Source organism: Rhipicephalus microplus, unplaced genomic scaffold, assembly GCF_043290135.1.
Source record: "Rhipicephalus microplus isolate Deutch F79 unplaced genomic scaffold, USDA_Rmic scaffold_21, whole genome shotgun sequence".
NCBI classification, from domain to species: Eukaryota; Metazoa; Arthropoda; class Arachnida; order Ixodida; family Ixodidae; genus Rhipicephalus; species Rhipicephalus microplus.
This window is the reverse complement of record NW_027464594.1, coordinates 3,075,523-3,102,288: the sequence shown is the minus strand read 5'-3', so window position 1 is coordinate 3,102,288 and position 26,766 is coordinate 3,075,523. Positions and strand designations below refer to the sequence as shown.

Below are 26,766 nucleotides of genomic sequence, written 5' to 3'. Positions count from 1 at the left end.
TATTGTATGTAACTATTGTGGAGTGTGCATTCTTGTGTATTGTTTTCGATCTGCCATTTGTGAGAATATAATATTTGTTTTGTTTATCAACTCTCGGCTCTGACTTGTTCTTTGGGCCACAGCCGGCGTCCGCTGGCGCGCCAAAAAGGACCACTTCTAAATTGTCCACGCTTTCGTGGTGCGGTTCGGGGGGCCGATACTTCGGCTCTTGGAATTAGCCCGGCGATTGCCCCCCTAATAAACGGGACAGGTGTGACAATTAATCTGGCGTCCGCGATACAGGACCTTTTGGTGCACAGTGTGTCCAAAGTAGTGAGAAAGAGCCTCGAGTTGTTTATAGTGCTATCGGAACGATTTTGTGTGTTGTTCAGTGTTCTCGTTAACGAGTGTAGGGGAGTGTTCCGATAGACTGATTTAGGCAGATACTTTTTGCACGCGGCAAGGTTTTATTTGAGAGTTGCGAGACACCATGGATCTCGAAAAGTTAGTTGCTCTGGGTGAGAAGATGGGTCTTTCTGGCGCCGAACTACGGAAGTGGGTCACCCAGAGGGAAAAAGAAGAAAAAGAGAGGGTCAAAGAGGAAAAGGCAGCTGAGCTGGAAAGGGAAAAGCTGGCGGTCGAAAGAGCCAAAGTGGAAAAAGAAGCTGAGTTGGAGAGAGAGAGGTTGGCGGCAGAGAGGGCCAAGGAAGAAAAGGCAGCTGAGTTGGAGAAAGAAAGGCTGGCCGCTGAAAGGGCGAGAGAAGAAAGAGAAGCAAAGGAGCGACAGCTGAAAGAAGAAAGAGAAGCAAAGGAGCGACAGCTGAAAGAAGAAAGAGAGGCAAAAGAGCGACAGCTGAAGGAAGAAAGAGAGCAGCAATTGAAGTTGGAGCTGGAGAGAGAAAAGTTGGCAGCCGAGAGGGCGAGAGAAGAAAGAGAAGCGGAGATGGCTGAAAGGGAGCGGCAGCGGCAGCACGAGATGGAACTCGAGCGGCTCCGTTTGCAACAGCGAAGTGAAACTCCCGTCCAAGCTAGAGTTGAAAGCAGCGAACGGGAAGATCACGGCTTCCGCTTGAACCCAAGCAAGCTGCTCGTAGCGTTTGATGAAAGGAAGGACGACCTAGACGCGTACCTCCACAGATTTGAGACGATTGCGAGGAGCCAGAATTGGCCGGAACAGCAATGGGCAACTGCTTTGAGTACTTGCTTGAGTGGTGAAGCGCTCAGTGTGTACGGTAGGCTGACGCCGACCGATGCAGCCAACTACGCAAAGGTGAAAGCGGCTTTGTTGAAGCGATTTAGATTCACGGTGGAAGGATTCCGGGACAGATTTCGGACAGGAAAACCAGCTGATGGTGAGACGGCTACGCAGTATGCCGCCCGACTTTGCCATTATTTCGACAGATGGATTGAACTTTCAGGGACAGCGCAGGAGTACGATGAACTTAGAGAGCTCCTAATTAGAGAACAATTTCTTACTAGTTGCCACCCAAGCCTGTCGCTGTATTTAAAGAGAGGAAGGCTGAGTCATTTGAAGGAATGCTTGAATTGGCTGATCAATTCTTGGGAGCGCAAGGTGGCACTAATTTGGCCAAGGTAAAGAAGGAGTGCCCCGATGATTCGAAGAAATTGGCTCCCGAAGAAAAGAAGCGTGCACCAGAGAGCATTCAGCGATGCTTTCTGTGTAACCGAGTGGGTCATCGCGCGAAAAACTGTCGAACGATCTTTACGAGCCCTACGGTAGTGAAATGTTTTAAGTGTGGTCAGACTGGGCACAAAGCAGACGCTTGTCGAAACGGAGCGAGTCAAACTCACCAGGTATCCTGTGTGCAAGCAGCACCGAAATCTGATAATAATGCCGTCACTGATGGATTCGTAGAGTTGAAGAATGGGGAGAAAATTCCTATTGTGGGTGCTGTAATGTCAAAACAGCCAACCGGTGTTACGAAAGGAATGCCAGCGCTACCTGGAAAAGTTGCGGACAAAAAGATTACGGTGTTAAGAGATACCGGCAGCTCCACTGTTATCGTGAGGAGAAATTTGGTACGGGAAAGTGAGTTGACAGGCAGAACGAAACCGGTCTGCTTAATTTGACCGTACGGTTCGGATGCTTCCCGAAGCAGAAATTGAGGTTGAAACCCCGTACTTCAGCGGGAAGGTCACTGCTTTATGCATGACGACCCCCCTGTATGACCTTGTCATCGGAAACATCCACGGGGCGCGAGGGCCAAGTGATCCAGAATGTTTGGGAGAAGACCCGAAGATAGAACCCTCGCCAACACAGCGGCCGCGAGATACAGGGGAGGAACATCCCGTGACGGATCTCGCTAGAGCCCAAGGTGAAGCTGCGGCGCAAGAGACAGCGAAGGAGAAGACGATCGTGTCGAATCAGTTCACAGGCCGAGCAACTGGACGTACGTCGGCACGACCTCAACCGACAGACAGTGTAAAGGAGACGGTGTTGGCCAGCCGGGCAAAATGTAGAGGCATTATCAAGCGGGTAAATAAACAGACAGGACCCGTCGAATGTAATGACGCATTAATGGTGTCGGAAGAGACAACGATGGCTGAGACGACGCCTCAGATATCGTCGTTGGAAAGGGCTCGCCGAAAAAGAACGTGGAAGCACAAGAAGAGATCGAGCGAGCACCGCAAAAAGGGGCGCAAGCGCTGTTCGAAGTATTCAGGATAAGTGCTGAGGTCGAATCAGAATGTGTTTGGCAGTGTTGAGTGCCATATGTTGTGTTAATGTTGTGGTATCCTGTGTCACAAGTGTCGAAGTGTTGTGCTGTGATGTGATGTATAGTATTGTACCATTGTTGTAGTGAGAGAACTTTGTACATTTGTATTATTGGGAATGTGTGGTGCAGTGTTGTACTCATGTGCTTGTGGTGGTGTTTTCACGTGTTGTTTAATTGAACTACAATGTACGATTGTATTGAGTGATATATTGTGAATGTGAAGTGTCATGAGCGACGGATTGTGTTACAGTCTGTGAGAATGTGTGGTGACTGTTCGCGCTCGTTTGTGTGGTTTTGAATATTATGAGATAATATTCTTAAAGTGGAGGGCAGTGTCACAGAACGAGCGCTAAACAAGAGCGCGCCGCCAAATCCTTGCGACAACGGGCGGCAGAAACGCCGCGAGGTAAAAAGAAAAAAAAAAGAAAGCAAACATCCAGGGCTCCCGGGCGCGCGCTCTCCCCGCAGAAGCACGGCTTCGCAGACGATCCTCCTCACCCCACATCGGCGGCCCAGCAAGGCCGCGATTTTTCTAGAACGAAGGAGGCGGGGTCAGACCGAGTGAATCATCCTCCGGAGAGGGCAGTCGAACCGTCTCGTGCCTCTTCCCAGCCTTCGCTGCGTATCGCGCCGACGAAATGACGAGAAACATCTGGAAAGTCGCGGGGAAGGTATTTAATCGAGCGGCCGAGACGAGAAATCAGGAGAAGACGGAAAGTTAGCGCCGGAGCGCGTAGGAATTCCGCCGTGTAGTCGGCGAAGGTTCTGCCCGTAGTGACAGAACAGGAGGAGACGGAAGTGAGCGCCAGAGTGCGTAGAGATTCCGCCGTGTAGTCGGCGAAGTTTTTGGTCCGTAGGGACGGCTCGAGCTACAGGCAAGAGCGTGGGTTTACCGCTATCGAGCGAAGACGCGGGCAACAGCTGCGTGTGGGAAGCCGACGGATTTCCGGCGAAGAAGTTTGAAGCTTGGAGAGTGGCCATTTGAGGACGCGAGGTTTCCTGGAAGAGAAACTTCGAGAGCTGCGGAACGACAACAACGCTGGACTTTGAGTGAGTGATTCTCGGAAGAGTATCATTCAGACTTTTGTTCCAAGGACTTTGGACTGAATAGGTTTTCTATCTCTTTAGTCCTTAAGTGTCTTGGTTGTTCAATGCATGCGACTGCATTGTAGTGCGTATCGTTGTCTGTGTCCGTTGTTTTGAGTGTGGCCGATTGTACTGTGTAGTACGTTGTTTGATTGGTGACGTATTGTATGTAACTATTGTGGAGTGTGCATTCTTGTGTATTGTTTTCGATCTGCCATTTGTGAGAATATAATATTTGTTTTGTTTATCAACTCTCGGCTCTGACTTGTTCTTTGGGCCACAGCCGGCGTCCGCTGGCGCGCCAAAAAGGACCACTTCTAAATTGTCCACGCTTTCGTGGTGCGGTTCGGGGGGCCGATACTTCGGCTCTTGGAATTAGCCCGGCGATTGCCCCCCTAATAAACGGGACAGGTGTGACAGCGTGTTATCCTTCTTCTTTACAAGTACTACAGGAGATGCCCACGGACTGTTAGAAGGTTGAATAACATCATCTTCAAGCATCTTCTGTACTTGATTCTTGATGACTTCCCTTTCTTTTGGTGAAACGCGGTACGGGTGCTGGCGTACCGGCCTGATTGTCTCGTTTGTTATGATCCTGTGTTTTTCAATGATTGTGCGTCGTACCTTTGAACTATAGGAGAAACAGCTGCCAAATTCCCGTACAAGGTCGTATAGCTTTTGACGTTGGATCACTGAAAGATTGGGATTTACGGATATTACGTCGCAGACATCAGATGTTGGTTTCATATTCGTTGACGTTGTTTCAAGGCTGCATATTTCTGTGGCTTCACAAACCTCATGAAGAAAGGCTATGGCTGTCCCCTTTGCTATGTGCTGGAATTCATTCCCAAAATTTGTCAGGAGAACGTCTGCATACCCGTTTCGTAGCTGGATAATCCCTCGTGCCACACAAACACCTCTTTTCAGGAAAACATCCATGTTGCTGTCTGCCACACCTTTGTAGTCACCAAACGTATCATTTCTGACTAGAACCATTACACTGCTCTGCGGCGGTACAGTTACATCATCATCGACGATGCGCAGTGGAGTGGTGTATCGCTCGTCTGCTCGAGCTACCTTTATAGCTTGTTTCGTCGAAAATGATACGCTGGACCTCTGCAAATTAATAATGGCACCATTTGCTTGCAGAAAATCCATTCCGAGTATAACTGTTCTCGAACATACGGGCAGGACAACAAAGTCACCAACGTAAGTGAAACCTCGTATCTCAACTCTTGCGGTGCATCTGCCGAGAGGCGTAATAAGGTGACCGCCTGCCGTACGTACTTGAGGTCCACTCCATTCGGTCAGAACTTTCCTGAGGCACTTCCCTAAATCGTAACTTTTCACAGAGTAATCCGCACCGGTATCGTTTAAAGCCATGAGCTCTAGCCCGTCAATTACCAACGGCAAGTCTGAAGTTATCTTCTCATTACTGCACTTCTTTACCTGGAGACAGTCATCGTCGTTGTCGCACTGGTGTCGCAGTGGAGAATCTTCGTATTTCGAATCACCAGCGGCCTCGCCTCCACAGGTCGCCCACTTCAGTTTCCTGGGTTTGGACGAGGTGAACGATGCCTAGGTGCGTTCGGAAAGGAACGTGGACTTGGCGAGCGCTGACGTAGAAGGGATGGTGACAGCGGTTGGTGACAGCGGTTGGTGACGACGATGCAGGTCGAAGCTATGACGTGAGCACAGGTATTCCTCGATGTCGGACGGCCTTTCGCCGTTTCGCGGACACGGTGCGTTGACCTCAAATCCTCGAAGACCAGCTTGACGATATCGGCAAAACCGGTAAAGATGGCCAGCCTTTCCACAGTGGAAGCACAGGGGCCTACGTTCCGCATCTCGCCATGCATCGCTTTTCCGAGGTCTTGTCTCTGTCGGAAGAGGTGCGCTGCGAGTTGCCTCTACGATATGGTGCGGGCTACGTGTTGTCGGTGCGTAAGTACCAGGTGTCTCGTAGGCGCACAATGGACAGCAGGCCGCCTGAGCACCTCAGAATAAGTTACCGCGTGTCGTGTCGGTGGTGCATCCCTTTGCGGCTCCCGTATGGCCTGCCGAATTTCTTCTCGGACAACATCCGCAATAGACAGTTCCGGTGAAGCGGGTGGCTCCAGCTTGCGTAGTTCCTCCCTGACAACTGACCGGACGAGCTCCCGCAGAGTGTCAAGATTATCAACAACATTTGCCGAGAAGACCCCTGCTGATGTGCAGGCTACGTCACGATTGTATTGCCGGGCTCTCTGCTGTAGCGTCGTTTCTATTGTTGTTGCTTCCGACCGAAACTCAGCAACAGTGCGCGGGGGATTGAGAACGAGTCCTGCAAACAGCTCTAGTTTTACCCTATGCATGAGATGACGCACCTTCTTGTCTTCAGTCATGTTGGGATCAGCTCGCTTGAACAGGCGGGACATGTCTTCTATGTACATAGCGACAGTCTCATTTCTGCGTTGATTCCGTGCACGAAGAGCTGCTTCTGCCTTTTCCCGGCGATCATTGTTGCCAAACGTACACAGTAGCTGCCGCCGGAACTCTTCCCAGGACGTCAAAGATGCGTCGTGGTTTTCGTACCACACTGGCGCTGCGTCTTCCAAAGAGACGTATACGTTGCACAACTTGCCTGCTTCGTTTCATTGGTTTATGTTCGCCACCCTCTCGAAATGATCCAGCCAGTCTTCTGCGTCCTCGAACGGGTCACCATGGAACACCTTTGCTATGACGGGCTGGCTGACAATGAGCTGTGATGGTGCAACTTGGCTAGTCATGGTGGTGGCGTTTCCTGTTTTCATCGCTGATGCCCTTGGCACAGGGGGAAGTGGTCCAAATTCTGGTGAATCCCCTCGAATACGGCGACTGATCCGTTGGTGCACCGGCGTAAGCACCACGGCTTGCGGATGGTCAGGGCTTGGACTTCGTTCTCTCATAGGGGGTTGGAATCATCTACCCCGCACCTCCACCAGAAAATGTAACGAATGTAGCAGCCTCACAACAACGATGTTCCATTTACATGGTTTATCAAGGGCGAACTTGTGCCCAAAGTGAACGACGCACAGCGATCAAGGAGATCCAAGGGCGGTAGTCCTCGTGAGCCTCTGCCTCGAGCACCCTCGTTCTCTTCTTCTTAACACGCGTTGGCTGTTCGGCGTAGTACCGGGCGCATGCAGGGCCGGCTCGTGCATTGCGGCTGGCTTCGTCGCTCGTAGTCGCGCCGTTAGCGTTTCTCTGGTTCCCAACGTCCGCGTTGCGCGGAGCAATGGTAATTTCCAGTGGCACTATTAGAAGGAACAAAAACGTGATGTCGGAATTCAAGAAGTTGCCCAAAAATGGATCTTGAGAAAAATGCCATTTAAAGCTACAAGTTAAAGCTCATATATGCAGGAAAGATATTTTGTTAAGATGATTTCTTCTATTGAGAGAGCTTGGCAATCGTCATTATTTTGAGCATCTGGCTTCAGTGAACTTATGCGAAATACCATGGCAAGCAGCCAAGTGACAATTTCCAGCGGACTCTAGACAATGAGCTCTTTTCAATTTTTAGCAGCCACCTTGTGCTTTTTAAAAGCAATTTCGGCCTACTTGGAGTTTATTCACAATCGTCAGTTTTATTTTTTTTTTGTGAATGTAGAGAAACTAAATTTGTGAAAGTAAATAAAATCGAAAAATGTGTAATTTTTTTTTTAAATTTGCGTTCTTCAACTGTCATCTCCCCTTAACCTTGAGTGCCACCGTAGTGATGTAGTGGTTACGGAGCTGATCTGTTGACTTTAATGATGTGGGTTCAATCGCAACAGTGGCACTCGTTTTTTAATGGAGGGAAAATGCTTCAGTACTGTGCATTGTCGGTGTATCTTAAAAAACTGCAAGAAATTAAAGTTACCTGCAGCCCTCTGTTGTGGCATCTCTCATCGCCTCAGGGCTTTTTTAAATGCAAGACCACACAAGAAAAACATTCAACCTACCTAGAGACTTGAGGAAGTGGTTTGAAGAGGTTTGTGGGCTTCGTTGGCATTCAATTTCATTGGTCATCAAAGTTGAGTGTGTGACGGCCATACGAGGCGCACTTGTGGTATGTCGCTACACGCTGCAGTGCTTGTGACATTCTTTTACACTCTAGTGTACAAGGTCTGGGTTTAATTTCTGGGAGCATACAAATTACTCCATCAAAAACAAAAAAGAACAGCAAAATGCAAAAATTCTTCCTTTCATTGAACATAAAACAGCATCACAAGGCTGAAATTATTTTGCAGCCTCCCCATTGTGAATTTCTCACAACCCTTGGATCAGCGCATGAATCAGTGCTTTTTAGGGCATTGACACTAACTATAAAAAGTGCACATCAAAAGAGAGGTAATAAAGCATAGTTCATTTATTCACTATGAAAACACCTTAAATAAATGCACAGTATAGGGTTCACAAACGGTTGATATTGCAGTATGCGTGTGCATACTGCATGCATCCTACAATCCTTTGCACATGTCATAAATGAACTGGCGTAGGGTGGCAAAGTCAAAAGGCACGTTGAAACAATGCGTGGAACTTCTGAAAGGCTTTTGTCTGAAGCTAGTGCATCCAATAATGGTTTAAAAATTATCCACTTCCAAATGCATGGTGAATCAGTAGAAATGCACCCTTACCACTCTGTACAAATGTACACTCTACTTCTCATAGTTAGAAATTTTTTCAGCGCGCAAACATAGGAAAAAAAAAAAGGAACAGCACAGGGTTCTGTATACGGCCCTTGTCCCTTTTTTCTTATGTTTGTGCACTGAAAAAACTTGCAAATATGAGTACGAGCCAACTAGCCCAAGCTTCCACTCTAGCAAACTAGTTCTCACTACATGCTAGCACTTGCTTCTGTTAGGTCACGTGTGCAGAAGTGTGGCGTGGTGTTTAGCTTTAGGTTCAGTCATTTTTATGTTCGGTTAAGCATGGGAGATTCTTATGAGCACTCGTGATTAGGCAGAAAGTGACATTAGAATGATTGGGCAGTGTGTGTGATGAGTATTTAGGACTGATGAGTATTCAGTGCTCGTGTTGTTCAGATCTTCCTTGTTATTCATCTATGCGCTGTTACACTATGAATACCACCCAACTAGCCTGACTCTCCATTTTGCTGCAATTCAGAACTGCCTGCACTTCATTAAACAAACTTGCATTTGATGCATTTTCGGCTTATAGCGCTAGGGTACTCGTCCGACTGTTGCCCTCACCGGAGAATATTTCTTTGTCATAAAGCGACAGCAAAGTCACGTCATGCAGCTGCTGAATTGGTGTTTTCGGCACGTTAAAGTCAAGAAAAGACAATACCAGGAACCGTCTCCATAGTTGGAAACAGTGCAACAAAAACACCGACAAGTAATGACCTGTACGGATTAGTAATCCTGCGTCCTAACTTGTCCGTGTTTTTATTGCTTTTTTTTTAAACTGTGGAAGCATACCAATCGGCTCCCACTCAGGCATTGTTAAGTGAAGCCCGAACGAGCACACCGTGAATCAGGTCAGTGCTGAATAAGCAGGCATGGCAATGGCCGCGAAGGTTGTGCCTCATTTTTTTTGTGCACATTCTGTGCATCACTATCCTCAGGGCTGGCCTGCTTTGAGACGGAGAAATAAATCTCTGCGCTGCAGTATTTTTGGTCCCGTACACCCTCACGTAGCATCACTCAGTATTCCAAGAAACATTTAAGCTACACAGAGGCCTACATGAACTGCACCGTCACGTATGGTACGCAGTACTAGTGCACGCGCAGTGTTGTGCGTTGTGTTCTGTGCACAAGCTGCGTTTGAAAGTTTTGAAAGCACAGTGGTTTTAGATTGACACTGCACTGTAAACGATGCTCTGGCCTGAAGTTATTTCCCTTTGATTGATGAGTAGAGGTCAGTCTAACGTGACTCCAGGACAACCCAAGTCCACCTCCCAGTACAGAAAGCCTTCCTCTTCGAGCTGCTTGCACACTGCATGCAACTCGGTCCCACCGCTCGAACCTGCATAGAATTTCAGTTGCGAAAAACATTGATAATAATTTGAAGAGGCAGCTCACTAAGTGATTCAGCTGAGAAGTTTGCAAACGTCTCATGCATGCTTAACTATCGTGAAAGATATGTAAGAAACCTTGTTAAGCCAACTTCAGCTTCTTGTCATTTAAGATATGCAAGGTGGATGATTAAAACGTAGAGTTAAAAAAGCATGCTATATTATTTTGTTGTGGTTGAGCAATATGCATCACCTTGCCTAAAAACAGACTTGAACTTGGTGTATTAATTTATGGATTAAAAAGATAGGAATGCTCCTGGTTGTTCTTGACGAAAGTTATAGCTTAATTAGAATCCTCGGCTCAAACGAAGGGCATCGAGAGCACATATATTGTGATTTAAAGAATCCCCCTCGGCAATATAAGACATTAGTCGTAGCTGTGCAATGACCACCTCCCACTGCCTACAAAGCTGCCCCTGAAGCCAACATCAGCCGACAGTGATTACATAATTATGGAGCTACTCCGCTGCTTAGCCACCGTTGAAAAAACAAGGAATAGATGAATGAAAGCTAATGCAAAGGCACTTAGCCTTTTGTGGTATTGAAACCAACATTTCTCAAATTACATGCGTAGCTCTCTATCGTCGAGCCACCATTTCAGAGGCCTCTTAGCACACTAAATCGAGTATGCATGACGATTCATGTATTTTACACTGGCTGTGCAAAATTGTCCAGGAAAACATCCGGCAATCATCGCAATCGTTGGTACATGGCAGAGTTCTACGCACCCATGCTGTTTTGACAGCCAACACGGCACAGCAGTAAGGCACAGCCACCACCGCCCGCCCCCGTCAGCTTTGCAGCGAGACCGTGTTGGGCGGCAATCTCGGCAACCCGGTCCAGTCGTGGGTGGCCAACTCCTAGGCAGTTCAGCAGGGACTGGTTCATCTGCACCAGTTCCTGCACAATGCCCACACACGCACTCATGCAATTTCATTTATATTTATACGAGTACCCTAAGAGCCCAAAAAGGGCATTACATAGGCATGGATACAAGTGTGATACAAAAAAGGAACGTACATATGCAAAGCCTGCAGGGATACACGCCCCTCGCTCATGACATATGGTGTTGCCATTCCCACATGTTTTTTAAGTGTTTCCCTGAATCAAGCCGCCCTTGTTGCAGTCACGAGCAACGCGAACGTCTGTGTTTAGCAACAACTCCTTGTAATGTGCAGATTGATGTGCAAGAAAAACCTTTTTGCTTTGTCATTTGGTGCTACGAATATTTGTGTGCTTAGCGAAGGCCTTTAACTAGTGCAGCCCTTTTGAAGACAGTTTCGGTGTTCTGTTTTACATTGTTCAAGACTGTACATGCATAGCTAAATCAGGTCTGCATAGTTGTACCGGAAAGTTAAGAATGGCCCAAGAATATTTGCTTTTGTTCTACTGGAGAGAACTGTCATTCAAGTTGGAAAGGAACTTGCTTCTTTCTTTATATGTCTCGAAGTCGAGTTCACACACATTAGCTTAAGCTGGCATACTCGACGAGGTGATCTGTGGCACCACCCAGTGGACAGCATCCCGTTACTTCGAATGTGCCTCCATTCACAAGAGTTGACTGTGGGTTTATGCAACCATTTATTTTAGGCAGCAGCTTTAAATCAACGGCAGTCTTAGAATGAACTCAACGAGTTGCCTGACAGGTCTTTTATTATGTATATAAAAGCGACTAACACTTGCGGCAAGAAGGACAAGCCGTTTGATGTCATTAGAAGCCCTCTTGTGAAGTGCAAAGTAGCTGCAAGCTAATCTTTACCGGGAATGTGTAAGAGGGTGTTCCCATTTTTGACAAGTCCAGCAAGCTGTCTTGATGCTTTTTTGTGGTTTTCTTTACTAAAACAATTACTGAGCTCTATGCTGCATGCCTGATTGCAAGGAAAGATGTGCCATTTGCCTGAAATCGCTATAGCCCCCTAAAACACCCATAGGTAAAAATTTAATTGTGGAATTCGGGTTGTGCACAAGTCTACAGCGTCGGCATGTCGGTCCACCCCTTCAAGTTCCCTTCCTCGGTATCAGAGGTGAAAACGCAAGGAGCGTGCGCAACTGCTAGCAGAAGATAACGTGAGTGTCCGTTGGTGGTTCGGTGGCTTTTATCTTGGGGTTTCATGTTTATGTCATGAAACTTGATGACTAACGAGAGGTATTGTTCATGTTTAGTGGACCAATGTTAGTGGAATTTGCTCAATTTTTGTGGGACATACATGCTTTAGGATTTTCATGCTTACACAACGAAATTCTTAGACCAATGACAGGTATAAAGCTTTGCTCCAAGACACACTCATGCATCTTTGCACTTTGTTTGAGTAAGCGTAACATGGCAGCATTATAAGTTCCCGTCATTCTCACGTCTGCATCGCTTTTCATACCCCAAGGTCACTTGTGAGTTATTGCACTGCGATGTACTGCTCCTGTTAATGCTAGTCTGTAATGTCATTTATGTGGTCAGCAGAAATGAGATAGCTAGGCTTGTGCGAATAGTAAATATTAGGTTCAAAGTGAATTCGAAGCAAACAGTGATTGAGCCGAATAATTTCAAATCGAATTCAAATGGCATATATCACATAATGTAAAGAAAACCGAGCATATTAGTGATAAATAAACTAACATGCACAATATTTGTTCTTTTTTTATTGAAACAAGGCATGCACAAATGTACTTTTTGGCTCAAAGGAAGTGAAAGCAACTTTGATTGATAGCAGGATTTCACTTTCTGTAGAATACAAGTAATACCCTGTAAAATAGGTTTTGTTTCAAAATTTATTATATTTGGAGCATATAAGCCAGTACTACAAGCTTTTAAGCTTAATATACAATGAATCGATGAGAGGGTAATAGTACATTCATTTAACCTTGACATGCGGCTTCGCATCAATGCAAATTTCCCCCGGATGAACGTATTCACAGCACAGCGTCCTCCCACTGCCGTGAAACAACTTTTACTGAGAGGTTACATGCTGGTTATGCACACCTATTTGTTAATTTTGAATAATTTAAATTCGTGTCAAAGCAAATTCAAATAGTATAACATTTGTTCGAATATTTTAAGTGCTCAAATATTTGCACAATTCTAATGACAACCTTCCAGTTACTTCACTAGTACCCTACATTGTGGGCCCCACATTTATTAGTGTTGTTTCATTGCATTAAGGCCTTTGTCGGGACATGCACTGCTATCATACTACTTAGCTAGATCAATTATATATTTTTTATTACACTGTCTTTGCAGCAGTCATGCTTTTGTTATTTTTGGGTTGGAGCTGGGGTATCTAAATACAAACTATAGTTCGCAGTAATTGAATTGTTTTGCTAAAGGCTTACCAAGGATTTGGAAAACATGTTCTCTGCCGCATCGAGTGCTGTCTTTAGGAGCCTCCAGAAGGTTTCAGATATTGCTTCAATAGATTCCAGGACTGGCTTTATAACATCTGGAAACTGAATAGCAAGAGATTCGGTTCAGCTAACCTGATCAGAACTTTGTTGGATTTTACTTTGTGGTGAACTCTAAATGAAAGATGCTGGCAGCAGTGCATTTAACGATGCAGAGACAAAGTTGCTGAGGTTTCCGATAACATTTAATTTTTAATGCTCAAGTCTGGTGGACTGAGGACCGGTTTCCGCTTTCATCTCGCTCTCCACGCCTGTGTTCACAGCGTGGAGGGACAAAATAAAATGTTCTGCGACATGCTGGCAGTGCCACGTCTGCGCCAAGGATAATTTAAAGTTCACCACAACTTCAAAAAAATGAATAATTAAATTTTATACAATGTGACTAGTTACGTGTGGCTTAGGTTTTGTTGAATAATATGATTAAATTAAGATTAGTCATGCAAAATCATGCTGGTTTTCAAAAGAAGCAGTTCTACGTGGGTAAAAATTTTATCTGCTTCGTAAACATCCAAAAATGCATGGATGTGCAATATATGGGCAGACATGTGGTGCTTAATTTGACAAACAATTTCTTTATGAGCTGAGCTTATTACTGCACAACAATATCGTGGTGGGGCTAACATAAACAATCTGCAACTAATCTATCGTAAAAATGATCTCGAGAATAGACAATTTATTTTTCACAGCCTAGGCATCTGACAACAGTGGGCAATGCATGTTGACAACTCGCTACCTGATCATGCCTCTTCTTGACACCTGCCACTAAAGCCTTGGTGTTCCTGGGAACTCGGGTGTTTACCAGCAACACCTTGTAGCTGGGAATGCTGGAGAGAAGGAACAGAAGACAGTATCCAGAGGTTCTGATGATGAAAGTGGCGTGCAGAGCAGTTATCATTGTCTTCGTATCAACGGAAACTAAACTTACAGAAGAGTATTTCTACAGACTGTTTTGGTAATTAAAAAAACTTATTACTTGGTCCCAAAGTTTTTTTTTTCTTTTTGATCTAAACAACACTCAACTTTAAGTCCTTTGCTTTTTTTTTCTGAGCAGCGAATTTTCAGAACATCCTTCTTTACCTCGCTGTTACTGCAACATTACCACTCTCACTTGCTTTAATTTGTTTTGTAATTCTGTAAATGCTAGTGCTTTATGCAGAAAATGCACACATGCAGGTGCAATTTTTTATTCCCCATATTTATAACCAGCAACAAAATTTTGTGAGTATTATGGTTCGCATAAATCTGAATTCATGTTTTGTTAACACATTATGATTTAACTGTAATTAATCCATAATTCAAGGGTCAAGGTTATAAAATTAAATGTAACTGACAGTATTTAATTAACAGTATACTAGATACACTCAAACCTGATTATAACAAAGTAGCATATTACTAAAAAATAAGTTCATTGTATCTGAAAACCCATATAAAGGTTATTTCTAGCACCTTATCTATTGCAAGGCTATTGTTTATTAACTTTTTTTGAACCGATATTTCATTATATCTGCGTTTGGTATATTGAAGTTAGAGTGTACATGATTCATTGTGACCTAGACGCACTTTGGCCTTGTTGGTGAGCACAACTTTGTTGTGTTTTTTTTATCAATTTGACGTGGTGAAAGTTTTGCTAAACCTGCATGAAACAATAAAAGAACTCTATTATCTTCGTACATCATATGTGTGCCAATATGGACAACGGTACAGGCACAATATAAGTGACTGTCACAAATGTCAAGTGTTCCCGACCGCATGCCCTTTTGTCGAAGGGAGGTCTTTGAATTGAGCAAAGACTTCCAGCAAGTAACTACTTTTCAACAGCCCCGCCACAGCTTTCCTACACCTGCAGCAAAGAGGGCACGTATACGTTCGGGGAAAATGACCTCAAGGGGGATGCGTAAGCTTCAAAGAAAACTTGGCTGCTTCGGCAGTTGACGCTGAAACAGCAGGAAGGGTGGTCGTCGGTGTCGCGAGTCTCGCATATGTGGCAAGCATGGAGTGTTCTGCGCAGCGAAATTGAGTCGGCTGCAACACTGGGCACCTTTGCCATTTACCTAAGCTAGGGAGACATTCAGCGGCACCTCGTCAACTTCCCTACATGCACCAGGAGCTGGCCTGGTTCGTAAAGAACTGTTTGTAGTGATTTTTTTTCAACCGTTATTTCATTATTTCCAGCTTTAAATAATTGTAGTTGTGTGTACTGCATTCCACAGGAAGCTCAGGAAAGAGAGCACCTTTTTGTAATTCCTTTTTGTATCTCTCTTAGTTTCCATCAAGTCATTACTTCATTAACATTTTGCATCGTGTTTGCTTGTACCTATTGTAGTGTTCTTTTAGAGAATAGTTTGTTTTGTAGTTGTTCTTTCTATCATGTGTATTTTGGTTTGTTTTTTTCCGTCTTGGTCAAGTTGTGTTAGCTCTTGCCCTTGCACTTGCTTTAATTAAATGCTTGTTTGCGTTCGATCAAATGTCCGTGTCTGCTCTATGAGTACGTCAGTCAGACCCAAACGTCACTGCATGTGCAACCCGGCATGGGCCGACTGATCCACACAAATTTGAAATGTACCACTTGGAGGCCTTTCAGCCGTCGCAGGCCTAAACGTAAAGTGGAAGCCTGCGAGTCTGCCGTACGCCGCTGTTAGATCAGCGGAGCCACACCAGAAGTGTGTGACAGTGACGAAACCAAGCTTTCATTACGTATCACGGTTAAACCCCTTTGTAAGAGGCATGTTCCGGGCACCAATTCTTGTCTTTCATATGAGATGTCTCTTATAAGCAGGATACCATGTATGCATTTTCCTATCAAACCGTATTTTACTGTAGGCACACTGGTTTCTCTTATGCCTATTTGTCTTTTATATCAGTGTCTTTTATAAAGGGGTTCAACTGTAGATGTCTGACTTGTCCTCCCAGCCACTCTCACTCATGCATTTGAGTTCCCATTTGTCCTTGATATCAACTAAAGCACTCTGCCAAAGCTATCTTTTTACTAATAAGTTGAAAGAACTTGGCTAATATCGTTACTTACTGGAATCTTATTGGTGGAGACAGAGAGTTTCTTATTTAAACACTAGAGGGAACTCTGGCGCTAGTGTCTATGGAAGCTACAATGCACGCCACTTCAGCCACAATGGAAACGATGGGCAGTACACAAACTCATGCAATCTTCGTTCTTCTGGCTCCATTGCACGGAGCGCAACATGGACCCGCTTTGTCATGAGACGACAATCACCAAATGTTCAGCAGTTGCACTTCAGCACCTTAACCTTTTATGCTCACCAATATCAAATTGGGTCACAAAGTTCACAATGGTAGGTTCTTTTATTTAAAAACAAAAGCAAAACACTGCAATAAACAATGCCACAGGTGCATTCGAAGCCACTAGTACTAAGGCTAGGCAAATCTGCATACTACCCATCATTCCCACGGGGGCTGAATGATTGCAGCACCAGAGTCCCCTCTGGTTAATTTCAGAAAACTATGGGTGAAGAGAGCAATCAAAAAAATGTTCAGTACAAACTATAGCCATTGTTTGAGAACATGCAATCCAGCATGAATTTACCAAGTAAACCCAGGTTTTACAGAAACAAAACATTGTTGTGAAAGAAGAACTTGGCCAGTTTCAGGTATCGAACCTACTACGAATGCCTCCGTGAAGGCAATCACTCTAATGTCTGAACTAAGCAGGAAATTACTGGATCACAGAATGCGGTTTAGTGGTTGAAATACAAGCGCGTAACCTATAACAGGTCTTTAGAAGATAAGTGCGTAACAGGTTTCTAGAAGACATCGACATGCACTCGTCTTCATAAGTCCATGTTCAGGTTACACGCTAATTACTAAACTATACTATGAATAACCAACTTGCATAATCAGCCATTTTGACAAAAGTTTAGTCATTCAACAAATCAAACCATGAGGGCACCGAATGCAGCAATCGCATCGGTAAAAACCCTGACGGTTCGGGAATGTCCATCATTCAGACGGCACAAAGTGTATGCCTCGGTAAGCTGTCGGCCTCGGGTTTATCCTGCGGAATTTTTCCTTCAGCTGTCAAGTTTTTTTCATGAAAAACACTGTAGCTTTGTTCAACTTTCCAGTGGTGCCAATTTCTTTTTTTTTTCTTTCATCAATCGTCGTCAACATTTTGAATTTTCACAGAAGTGGTCTACCGAATATTCACTCACCTCTCAAGAGATTCACTTATTTTCCCACCCTTAAATAGAACAGCACCTCCTGAAAAAGAAAACAGTGCTTTCTTTATACTTTCAGCATGAACGACTACGCACTAGAACTGCACAGCATTTCAAAACTATTCTAGTCTTCTCTGTTTCAAATCTTCTACGTCAGGTGTATCAGAGACTACATGACTTTTTTATTTTTATAGATGCAGCTGCAACTATTCTGAGATCATCTCTTGAATGTAGGCATAAAACTACATGAGTATGTAGATAAATGTAAAGTCAAACCAAATTTTTACAAACTGACAAGAAAATTTATTGACTGAACAGAGTAACCGTGAGATTCGGCAACATGGAAGACAAATAGAGAATTATCAAATCTGTGATTATTGTCTGTGTAAAATAGTTTAGTGTAAAGAATCAGCTAAAAAATCACATGTGCACACATGCAAAAACAAACACCACCACAGTTTATAAATGAGCTAGTTAATTAGTGTCATTTGTTAATTAGTACCTATGCTGTCCTTCGTATTGCCTGCAATATGTTTCTTCCACTCATTTATTTTGTATAGTGAACCAGTAATCATATCTGTTTGTTTCAGTAGTACTTTAGGGTAATAAAGTGGCAGGCTAAGTCTGAAACCGCCGATGCTTCAAAATTGGTTCTATAAAAATATGTGCTTCAGTTGAGGCACAGAGTTCAGATTGTTAAGCTTAAATGTAATCATTTCTATAATTATTCTTATCCATTTGGACCTTTTAAAAAAATTATGATTTCTGCAGCATCCCGAAAATATTGATAAAAAAAGGAAATGAAATTTACAAGCTTTAAGGTAAACACCTCAATGACAACAACAAGAAAAATAGATTTGCGTGCAAAGATATACGCATTTTCGATGTGTCAAGAAACCGCAATATTGAACTAACACGTGCAATCACATAGCACGAAATTTATGTGCTCTCTAAAAAAGAATAATGAAATTCCCTTAAGGTAGTGCATTATTTCTAAATATATTTACTGAACGTAAGCATTGTATGAGTCAATTGATGGGTACCGTAGGTGCAGATGGTGTTGTCGATGCCTGAAGGTTGACCGTGCAGGATGCATTCTGCCTGGAAGGCCCAAGAGCAGATGAGCTCACGGTCCTTGCTGGACAGGGTGCACTGTACAACTCCATACTTTGCCAGAAGCACCGTCGCCAGGACCGTGCTGTAAGACGCCGACGATCCGAGACCCGCTCCCAGCGGAAGCCTCGAATTAATGGTGAACTTGAGTGGACCAAAGCGCCTGTGTCGTTCGAGAAATTTTTAGTTTAGACTAATGTCGTAGATAATTCTTGAAAAAACAAAACGCTCTCACATCAGTGCCAGAGTAGTTGAAAGTGGAAGTTTAAAGTGACCAGGATTTTTGGTAGAGCTGTGCAAATAGTGAAATTTTGGGTGAGAAAGAAGTAAAATATTGCAGTGAGTCCAAGTAAAGTATTTTGCTAATAGCTTGAAGCAAAATTGAGGAAAGAAGAAAGTTAGGGAGGATTCCTAAGCACATCCTTATGAAATAGCATTGTGAAAGTGTTTGCTAGATGGATGACGTGCTGGTGAGGGGGGGTACTTCTCAGTTGTCTTATCAAGCATGAGGCAATGCAAAGGCCGAATAGTATTAGTACATGATTCGGCGCTGCCGACAACACGTGAAAGGCAAGGATGCTCAATCTCTCCTCTTCTTTCAACTTCTGTGGAAGCCTAATTGATGGATGCACAAAGTTGTGCTACCTTTGAGTTAGGAGTTCCAAATACGCCTCGTAGACGTCAACATTCAAGAACATTAGAAATATTGAATGCTGAAAATTTTCGGCGTCTGATTTTTCCTACTTTCTGCCCAGCCAAAACAGCACTAACTGAGATCTCACCTTAGTCACATGTATTGTCACCATGTTGGAGCCAGCGTTTTCTCGAGTCAAGACAATCGCGACCGTAAAGCAGCTTGAAAGGCAGCTTTGCCGCTACGACAATGTAATAAGGTGAAGCATAAAAAAAATCAAAAGTGTCACTGGACGTTGATTGTGATTGTCTGAAAAGTTCGACTGCAGGTAAGCTTAAAATGTAGCTCTTTCGCAATACGAAAATGTAATAAAGTGAAGCATATTAAAAGTCTGAAGGTGTCACATTCAATCGAACGTTGACCCAGCAGTGTTGCAGAATGGGCGCCTCCACACCATTCTCGTTCTAGTCCAAGGAATTCGATCTTGCCTCAATTCCATTTCTTTGAATTCCTCGGAATGAAAAAACATAGCCCATTCCCACTACTAAAATGGCAAGGCAGGTCAATTCTATTCCTGTAATCCCTCAATGTAGAAAAGACATCTTGATAGCTTCCTCGAGTTAAGAATGAATGTGCCGTTGAGATTATGTCATTAGGTGCAATAAGAACTGTGAAAGTATGCAAAACACGTTACCAAGTAGAAGAGATAGTAGCTTAGTGACATATCTGGTGAAATTTCAGGCAAAGGGGCCGATATGTCTAGACAGGAGGGACAGTATTGTAAAAAAGGGTGGAGGAGGAAGGTATGAGGCAATACGGTGCACAAGCTCGAGTACGAAAGCTCCCAGAGAACACAAGCATCGCGCTATTGTCAATACGCATCACAACTCAGAAAAGCACTTTTTAGAACATAAGTTTGAGTCATTGACAACAAAGTAAAATCAACCAAGTGAGAGTTAGGGCAATAGCAGGTGGCCGAGGGAAAAAAATCACAAGGAGTAGGAGGGGGGAGGGAATTATGCCACCACCTTAGCTCTGCACAACAGATACCAACAGCATAGAGCCGCGGTTACATGAAGAAGAGAGACAAACTTCGAAGCCAAGCCATTTCAAAAATACTGTTTTATTATTAAATTTAAGGTGCTATATATTTTACTAATGTTTGATATTTGATTACCAGTGTGTATGCAAAAACATGCTCTATTTTTAAAAAAAGACACATTTTCACTCCGTGCAAAAGGTGCTTAATTCAATGCCCATTCTACACAAAAATAACTTCGTTATAGTACATGAAAATTTGCTACAAACACATATTCACAGCAGTGTATCTAAGAGAAGGTTGTACTCCGTTTACGTTATTTTAACCACGAAACAGCTTAGGAATACATCTCCCATAAGCAGAAGTATATGGTGTTCTTCAACAAGCAAAGAGTGCCAACGTGACATTAAAAACACTGACATAACATCCATGTGTCTTGGAGAAGTACGTGACATGGAGAACGCACCCATGAGAAGAATACTGAGCTTGATAAAGGAATCACTCCATTGACTTTAAGAACAGTGTCGCCTATAGTTTAGAAGGCCATTAAGCCATGTCATGGTCAATGCTTTCCTTTACTTCATCTTTGCATTCTCCCAAGATACTAAAATGTCCACCTGGAACTCCCTGTATTAATTGACAGTAGTTTTATAGAAAATCACTGAAAATGCAAGTAAAAGCACTTCTGACATGTTAAAAAATGAAAGAAAGAAAAAAACACCAAAGAAATATCTAGGAATATCATCAGCATAGTAAGCTGCTTAGCAATTTTTTTCACACTATGAAGCTGAACAGATGCTGAGAAAAACTCTGATGCGTAAGACAGTATACTGGCTAAAGTCAAGTTTTTGGGTCACGGGTGGAATGTTTAGGCCGCTGTGGTAGCTCAGTGGTTAGAGCATCGAACGCATTATTCGAATGTTTGCTCATAGCCTCTAAGTTAGACTTCATGCTTAAAACACCAACTGAAAAAGAAACAGGCACCAAGAGCAAAAAAGGTATGTCTCCCCAAAGCTTCCTTTTTTTCAAATCCGCAATGTTTTTTTATATATGTCGCACATAATTACAAACGGTCTCCAACTTTCATTGTTTTTGTTGCCATACATGTACACGATGACAGCACAAGACTGCATCATAATAAGCTCAAGCATTCGTATCAGTCAAGATCTTTTTCCTTCGTAGATGTTGCAGTGTTCATTCTTTTTAAACCAACTTGATTTTGGCATATGCACTTGGTCCATCTTCTTCATACTTGAAAAACCTTTTTTGTTAAGGAACCTAGCCATGAAATAACAAGGCGAGGCCAATAAATGGGCCAGTTTAAATGTTGTTAAACAGACAATCATGGGCACATGTAGACAAAATAGGCATTACCATCTCTTACCAGCCCCCATTGCAGTAACATGCTCAGCTCATTTCAGTTTTAAATGTATTGCATTAGCACACACAACAGCTGTCGTTTAGTGAAGGAAGGTTGCATTGCATAGTTTCTACAGGAGGTTTTAGCTACAAAGGATGTGCAGCTGCACAGTGAAGTCGAAACTGAATTCTATTGTTTGACCCTGGAAAAATTAGAAACCGCACCGTTTATCGTGATGAAAAAAGATCGTCCGGCTATAGTTTAATAGGCTCTACAGCTTCTCTATTGTATACTTTGCAACATTGCAACAAAGCTGCTGCTTTTCAAGTTTTTTGGTTCATTATTGATAACTGATTATTTTAGCTCATGACAATAAAAAGCACACCCACAAAAAAACTTGGGTAGCTAAAATTGACAGATAAGAATACTTTAGGTCTGTTCTGTTCTTTCAATATAAAGCACGCTTAAAGCTATGGAGTTCAAAACATATACGTGACAATGGTATAATAAAAGAAACAAGTGCCTTATGACTAAAATTCGCCTGTTTAGATGCATACATTTCTCTAGCTTTTTTTTCTCTACAACATTCATAGCTATTTCATATTATTGTTGCTAAAGCTGACGGAGTTTTTCACAGTAGCCAAGTGACAAATTGTTTATATATGCAAGAAGTATATAGGACAATCCTAAGGACTCGTTTCTCTTTCGGTGTTGCTCGATTAGTGTTGCTGTTGCCGTGATGAGGAAAATAACAGAGTGTGAAGTCAGCAGAAGCATAAGAGAAAGTTGTTTTGATTGTTTTCGATAACTGCTATTCAAGGGTGCGCGAGTATTCGAAAATTTGCACATAGATAACAACGGCACTAGTGGTAACGTTGAATGAAGGTGTGAAAAAGAAAGCCTCACGTAAAATTGAGTTTGGTGTTCAGTCGTGCCAGAGAGGCAAGAAGTATCGCCACTCACTTTTTTATTTTCTTCGTCTAGTAATTTTTTTCACATGCCTGAAATGTTCATCTTCTTAGTTATATGAAAAAGCCATAGGCCCACTGAAATGACACTGGCTGCTGATGTACGTACTTCCTCATGATATTTTTGTCATCTCTATTTGAAAGCCTGACAGCAGTGCCTCTGTGTTACAGCTAAGGAGCTGGCCCTCTTCCCTTTAGGCTTTTTATTTTTTGCTTTGAATACATATGACTTTCCTTACCCTACTGTACGCTACGACTTCTTATTTGTTTAGCATATGTGTGTAAAGAGAAAAAGGGGGGGCAGAGAGTGAGAGCTATATATACATAGGTGCCCATAAGGAAAACTTGCAGCTGCTGTCACAGTGAAGACACCTCCCGTTGTTAAAAGTGTTAGCTGTTGTGGCACTTCTTGTGCAACGACTCTGGCTAAAGGAGTGCATGAGCGGCAAACTTTTCTGCCTTTGGTTTTTTTCTCCCTCCCTCACTCCCCTGGTCAATTTCCCAGCATTTCTTTTATCTTGCTGTGCACCTGTGTGCACGCTAAATTTCCCATATGTAGATTCCAAATAATGTAAAAGTTAAATTACTTTATTTACATCACTCTTTTTTTTTACAATCATCAGGAGCTAACCGCAATAATATAATTCAACAACCTTCAAGCTCGATTAATACACATAAATTTTCACTCTTTCTATCAGCAATCTCTCACTGAAATGACTTAACTACTATTGTTGTGGATTGTGATGGGTTCTTATTACTAAAGTGCAAACTACTCGTTTCTGTTTGCGATTTCCCTTTTTTTTTGCCTCTGTAACCACTCCTGCAATGGTCATTTAAGCGTGCAGTATGTTCAGGTTCAAAAAAATACCTCAAGTACAATTGCCATGCATTTATACCTACCCATTGTTGTGCCGTAAAGTGATACCCACGACCAGAAAGAGGAAGGCCAGCTTTCCTTGGTCTCTAGGTTTGGAAGACTTTGCGTCAATTTCGAAGGCGCTGCAAATGTCTGGCACGAGGCTTCCGGACAAGATGACAGTGGTCGTATAGGCTGTGAGATAACAGGGTATTTTTAAGGCATGGCAGTATGATGCCGAATGTGAGCCAAACCTGCAATCGACATGCACTAATCAAGACATACTTTCATTCCTTTGATTTTTAATTGGAGCCTTTTGGGGTGTGCTAGCAATTTACGATGTGTTTTCTTCCGTGGCCATGTTTCTTCCGGTTCAGGTGTTTACTGGACAGCATGGAATTTTTAATGATTAATACAATTCCTTTCCTCTTGCTTTTTCCTTTTTTATGAATACAGCAAGTTAGAACTACCATCAGACAGTTTTCCTCAAACTGATATAAGTTTGAACCTTACTCATCTGAGTAAAGTATGTTCCCTAAATTAATTAATGAGTCATGACGTGTACTCACCTTGTCAAAATCTAACGGTTGGGTCAGAATTGAGACACCCGCAAAGATATATACATAGGTTGGTGCTTGCTTTGTTAAACGCAATTCAAATACCATATGAGCTTGTATTTTGGCTGCTGCTGTAATCTATAAAGAAGTGTACCCATGCCATTCTAAGGACGGTATTGCTCCACATAGAAAAATTAGATAGTTTAGACATCACACATTTATTTTAACCATTTTTAATACGAGGCTACGGAATGCATTACGATCAGGCTTGAACACCCATAAGTATATGAACCATTCATATACTCATGGGTGTTCGTACACCTCTGCTTTCTGCATCGTCCAGTGACAAGCCATCTGCCGTCGAGAGAGTATCTCTTACGAATTGCGCTAGAGCAATGCCTTCGACAGCAATTCCTTCACATCAGTGCTCTCAACCTCAGACGATTCCGAACTAGACAGCATAGACAGTGGCAGCGGCACGCACTCCTGTGGTCTGTATAATTTTGCTCTCTGGTGTACACACTATGAGAAAAACAAATAAAAAAAAGATGGCAATTACTTCAATAGTTTATTTGCAGGTGATAAATGACCTGCAAAATTGATTTCTTGTTGTTTACCCTAATTCTTCCAATGTAATTAAAATCTCACAAATTAGTTCTTACAGTAAGCACGCCTTCCTCTTCCAATGCATCCTTTGCAGCTGCCCTTTGCACTTAATTTAAATATATTCTTGAAGAATGGCTTTTGAAAATTTTTTGTTGGTGGTGTACCTGCTCATGAAGGTAGCCGCTTGATGTGAGTTCTGCGTAGAGGGGTCATAGTGCACGAACACCTCACACACAAGGTTGCGCTTACTAACTGCTGAGGTGCTGGCATGTGTGCCTTCTGTGAAGCAGAGCATTTCACTGTTTTGCAGTAACTCAGTGAAGCTATTCTCAGCAATGAAACGAAAAGCTGAAAAAAAGATCGTTCATAGGTGAGCTCTTTGCATCGATATTTGATGCAGTGATGACCGCGGAGTATCATCAATTTTTATTGATCGGCTAAGATCTAGCAGAGTATTCAGATGAAATGAGTACCTGTGTTTGCCAATCTGAACATGGACATATTCAAGGCATTTGCATAGCACAGCCACACGTTCCGCTTCATAGCAAAATGAGTGCCTGTGAAAAACTACGTAGCTTTATAGCAAAAGCTATGTAGCTTTGGCAAAATTTAAGATTCACAAGGTGCGTTATTGATTATAGCTCTCCTTGTGAATAAAAAAATATATGTTGGCTTTATGCAACCACACACTAAATTAAATTACTTAATACCTGTATACATTACTGGGCAAAAATATATATATTTTTCAATTACAAAGTGCAGAAATATAAGTGATTACAGGTAATTGATCACATAAAATTTATTGAATTATGTGTGATGGCTACATGAAAAGTCAACCAAAGATTTTTTAAGTTCTTCGAATGAACTGGAATTTCGGGTTATTCAAGTTTTGATGTCGAATGAGTCAATTATTTACACTGCCGAATATTCATATACACTATATAGTCCGCATACATTGACTTCTTATCGCGAGTAAACAGAAACATCGCTTAGGATGCGAACATTAAACGCACTTCTTTCGGGAACGGCAAAAGCTTCAAACTTGCTGACGGGCCAGGCTTCGACGAAGTCGAGGTCCGGCGCCTCCAAGACAACGAACGAATCGTGGTCGCAGCATGTCACGCGGGTCCTCAGGTTGACGCTCGCCGCCACTGCGGCCTCGAGAGAAAAAAAGAAATGCGTAGGCGGATTGAATGCTTTCAACAGATCAGCATATATGCGCAATATACAACCAAAACGTATACGTGCTGGCGTTATACTGTTACGTGGTTTCGGCTGACGGTAACTCCACGTAACAATAGGTAGGCGTCAAATAAATATCTGTAGCTGAGGATCGTGAGCTATAGAACAAAGCAGACCTTCCACAGACACATGCACGACAAAAATGCACGTACGATATATTACGCGTACGCGTATACGTGTGTACATGAAATGGAGTCCACCTACATAGATTTGTATCTAAAGGTCGCGAGCCAGACACAAGGCGGAAAAAGAGACACCGAACTCGGCGGCGAATACACGAATATCGAACACGAGGAAAAACGGGGCCGCCTCGTTTTGTTTTCCTAAGCGGGACGAAAGTGCACGCACGACCGAGCGCTGGTTTAGCTAGCCGCAGAGCGAGGAAAAAAGAAAAAAGGCAGCGTCTCAAAAGCAAGGAAAGACCACGACGCCCGACGACTCTGCACTGCAAACTCACCTTGCCGTAGACTACGGCGTGTTCGCCGTGAATTATGGTTTTTCCCGGTGCCGACGCCGTGATGGTGGTCATCGTAGCAGACGATGCCACGCGCTCGCGTCGCGAAACAAAAGCGCGATCACAGCCCGCCCACACACGACTTTGACACGCGTGCTTGTTTTGGTTTTGTTTTGCGCCAGTGTGCGCAGACGTTAAACATTTGCGCGCGTAATTTGGTAGCAAACAACGTTACTAACTTCAGTTGAGGTATTTATTGTTGATTACATGTTTTTAATAAAAAAGCGTTATAGATGTTTTACAGTTTTAAAATTATTTGTAAATTACAAGTATGTAAAACTTTTTTAATATTACATTTACATTTCAAAATACAAAAAAATTAAAATGCATTAGAATAACTTTACAGCCTTCGTAAATGCTCTGTCTTGTTTTGTTATTTTTTAAACGTGACTTACGGTTAATTTGTAGTAGTACAAAAGTTTACCTCAGTGTTAGCATCACTGTGGCTGTAACT

At 43.1% G+C, this 26,766-nt stretch overlaps 1 protein-coding gene across 1 annotated transcript; it reads right to left on the bottom strand.

Moving 5' to 3' along the window:
- Window positions 1-8,154: 8,154 nt before the first annotated feature.
- On the bottom strand, window positions 8,155-26,437 carry LOC119169815 (mevalonate kinase). Its single transcript, XM_037420833.2, has 9 exons — window positions 26,256-26,437; window positions 25,570-25,714; window positions 23,438-23,588; window positions 18,467-18,699; window positions 17,418-17,466; window positions 13,967-14,057; window positions 13,165-13,278; window positions 10,569-10,740; window positions 8,155-9,791 (listed from the first exon to the last, which is right to left on the bottom strand). Exons 1-9 carry the CDS (start codon window positions 26,325-26,327, stop codon window positions 9,685-9,687), a joined length of 1,134 nt encoding a protein of 377 aa, XP_037276730.1. The 5' UTR covers window positions 26,328-26,437; the 3' UTR covers window positions 8,155-9,684.
- Window positions 26,438-26,766: the final 329 nt, after the last annotated feature.

Coding starts and splice junctions, on each gene's coding strand:
- LOC119169815 (XM_037420833.2), bottom strand. CDS start 26,327: ATGACCACCATCACGGCGTCGGCACCGGGAAAAACCATAATTCACGGC. Junction 23,589..25,569: donor TTTTGCCGTTCCCGAAAGAA/GTGCGTTTAATG, acceptor GTTATCTCACAG/CCTATACGACCACTGTCATC. Junction 9,792..10,568: donor TGGCTGTCAAAACAGCATGG/GTGCGTAGAACT, acceptor AATTCTATGCAG/GTTCGAGCGGTGGGACCGAG.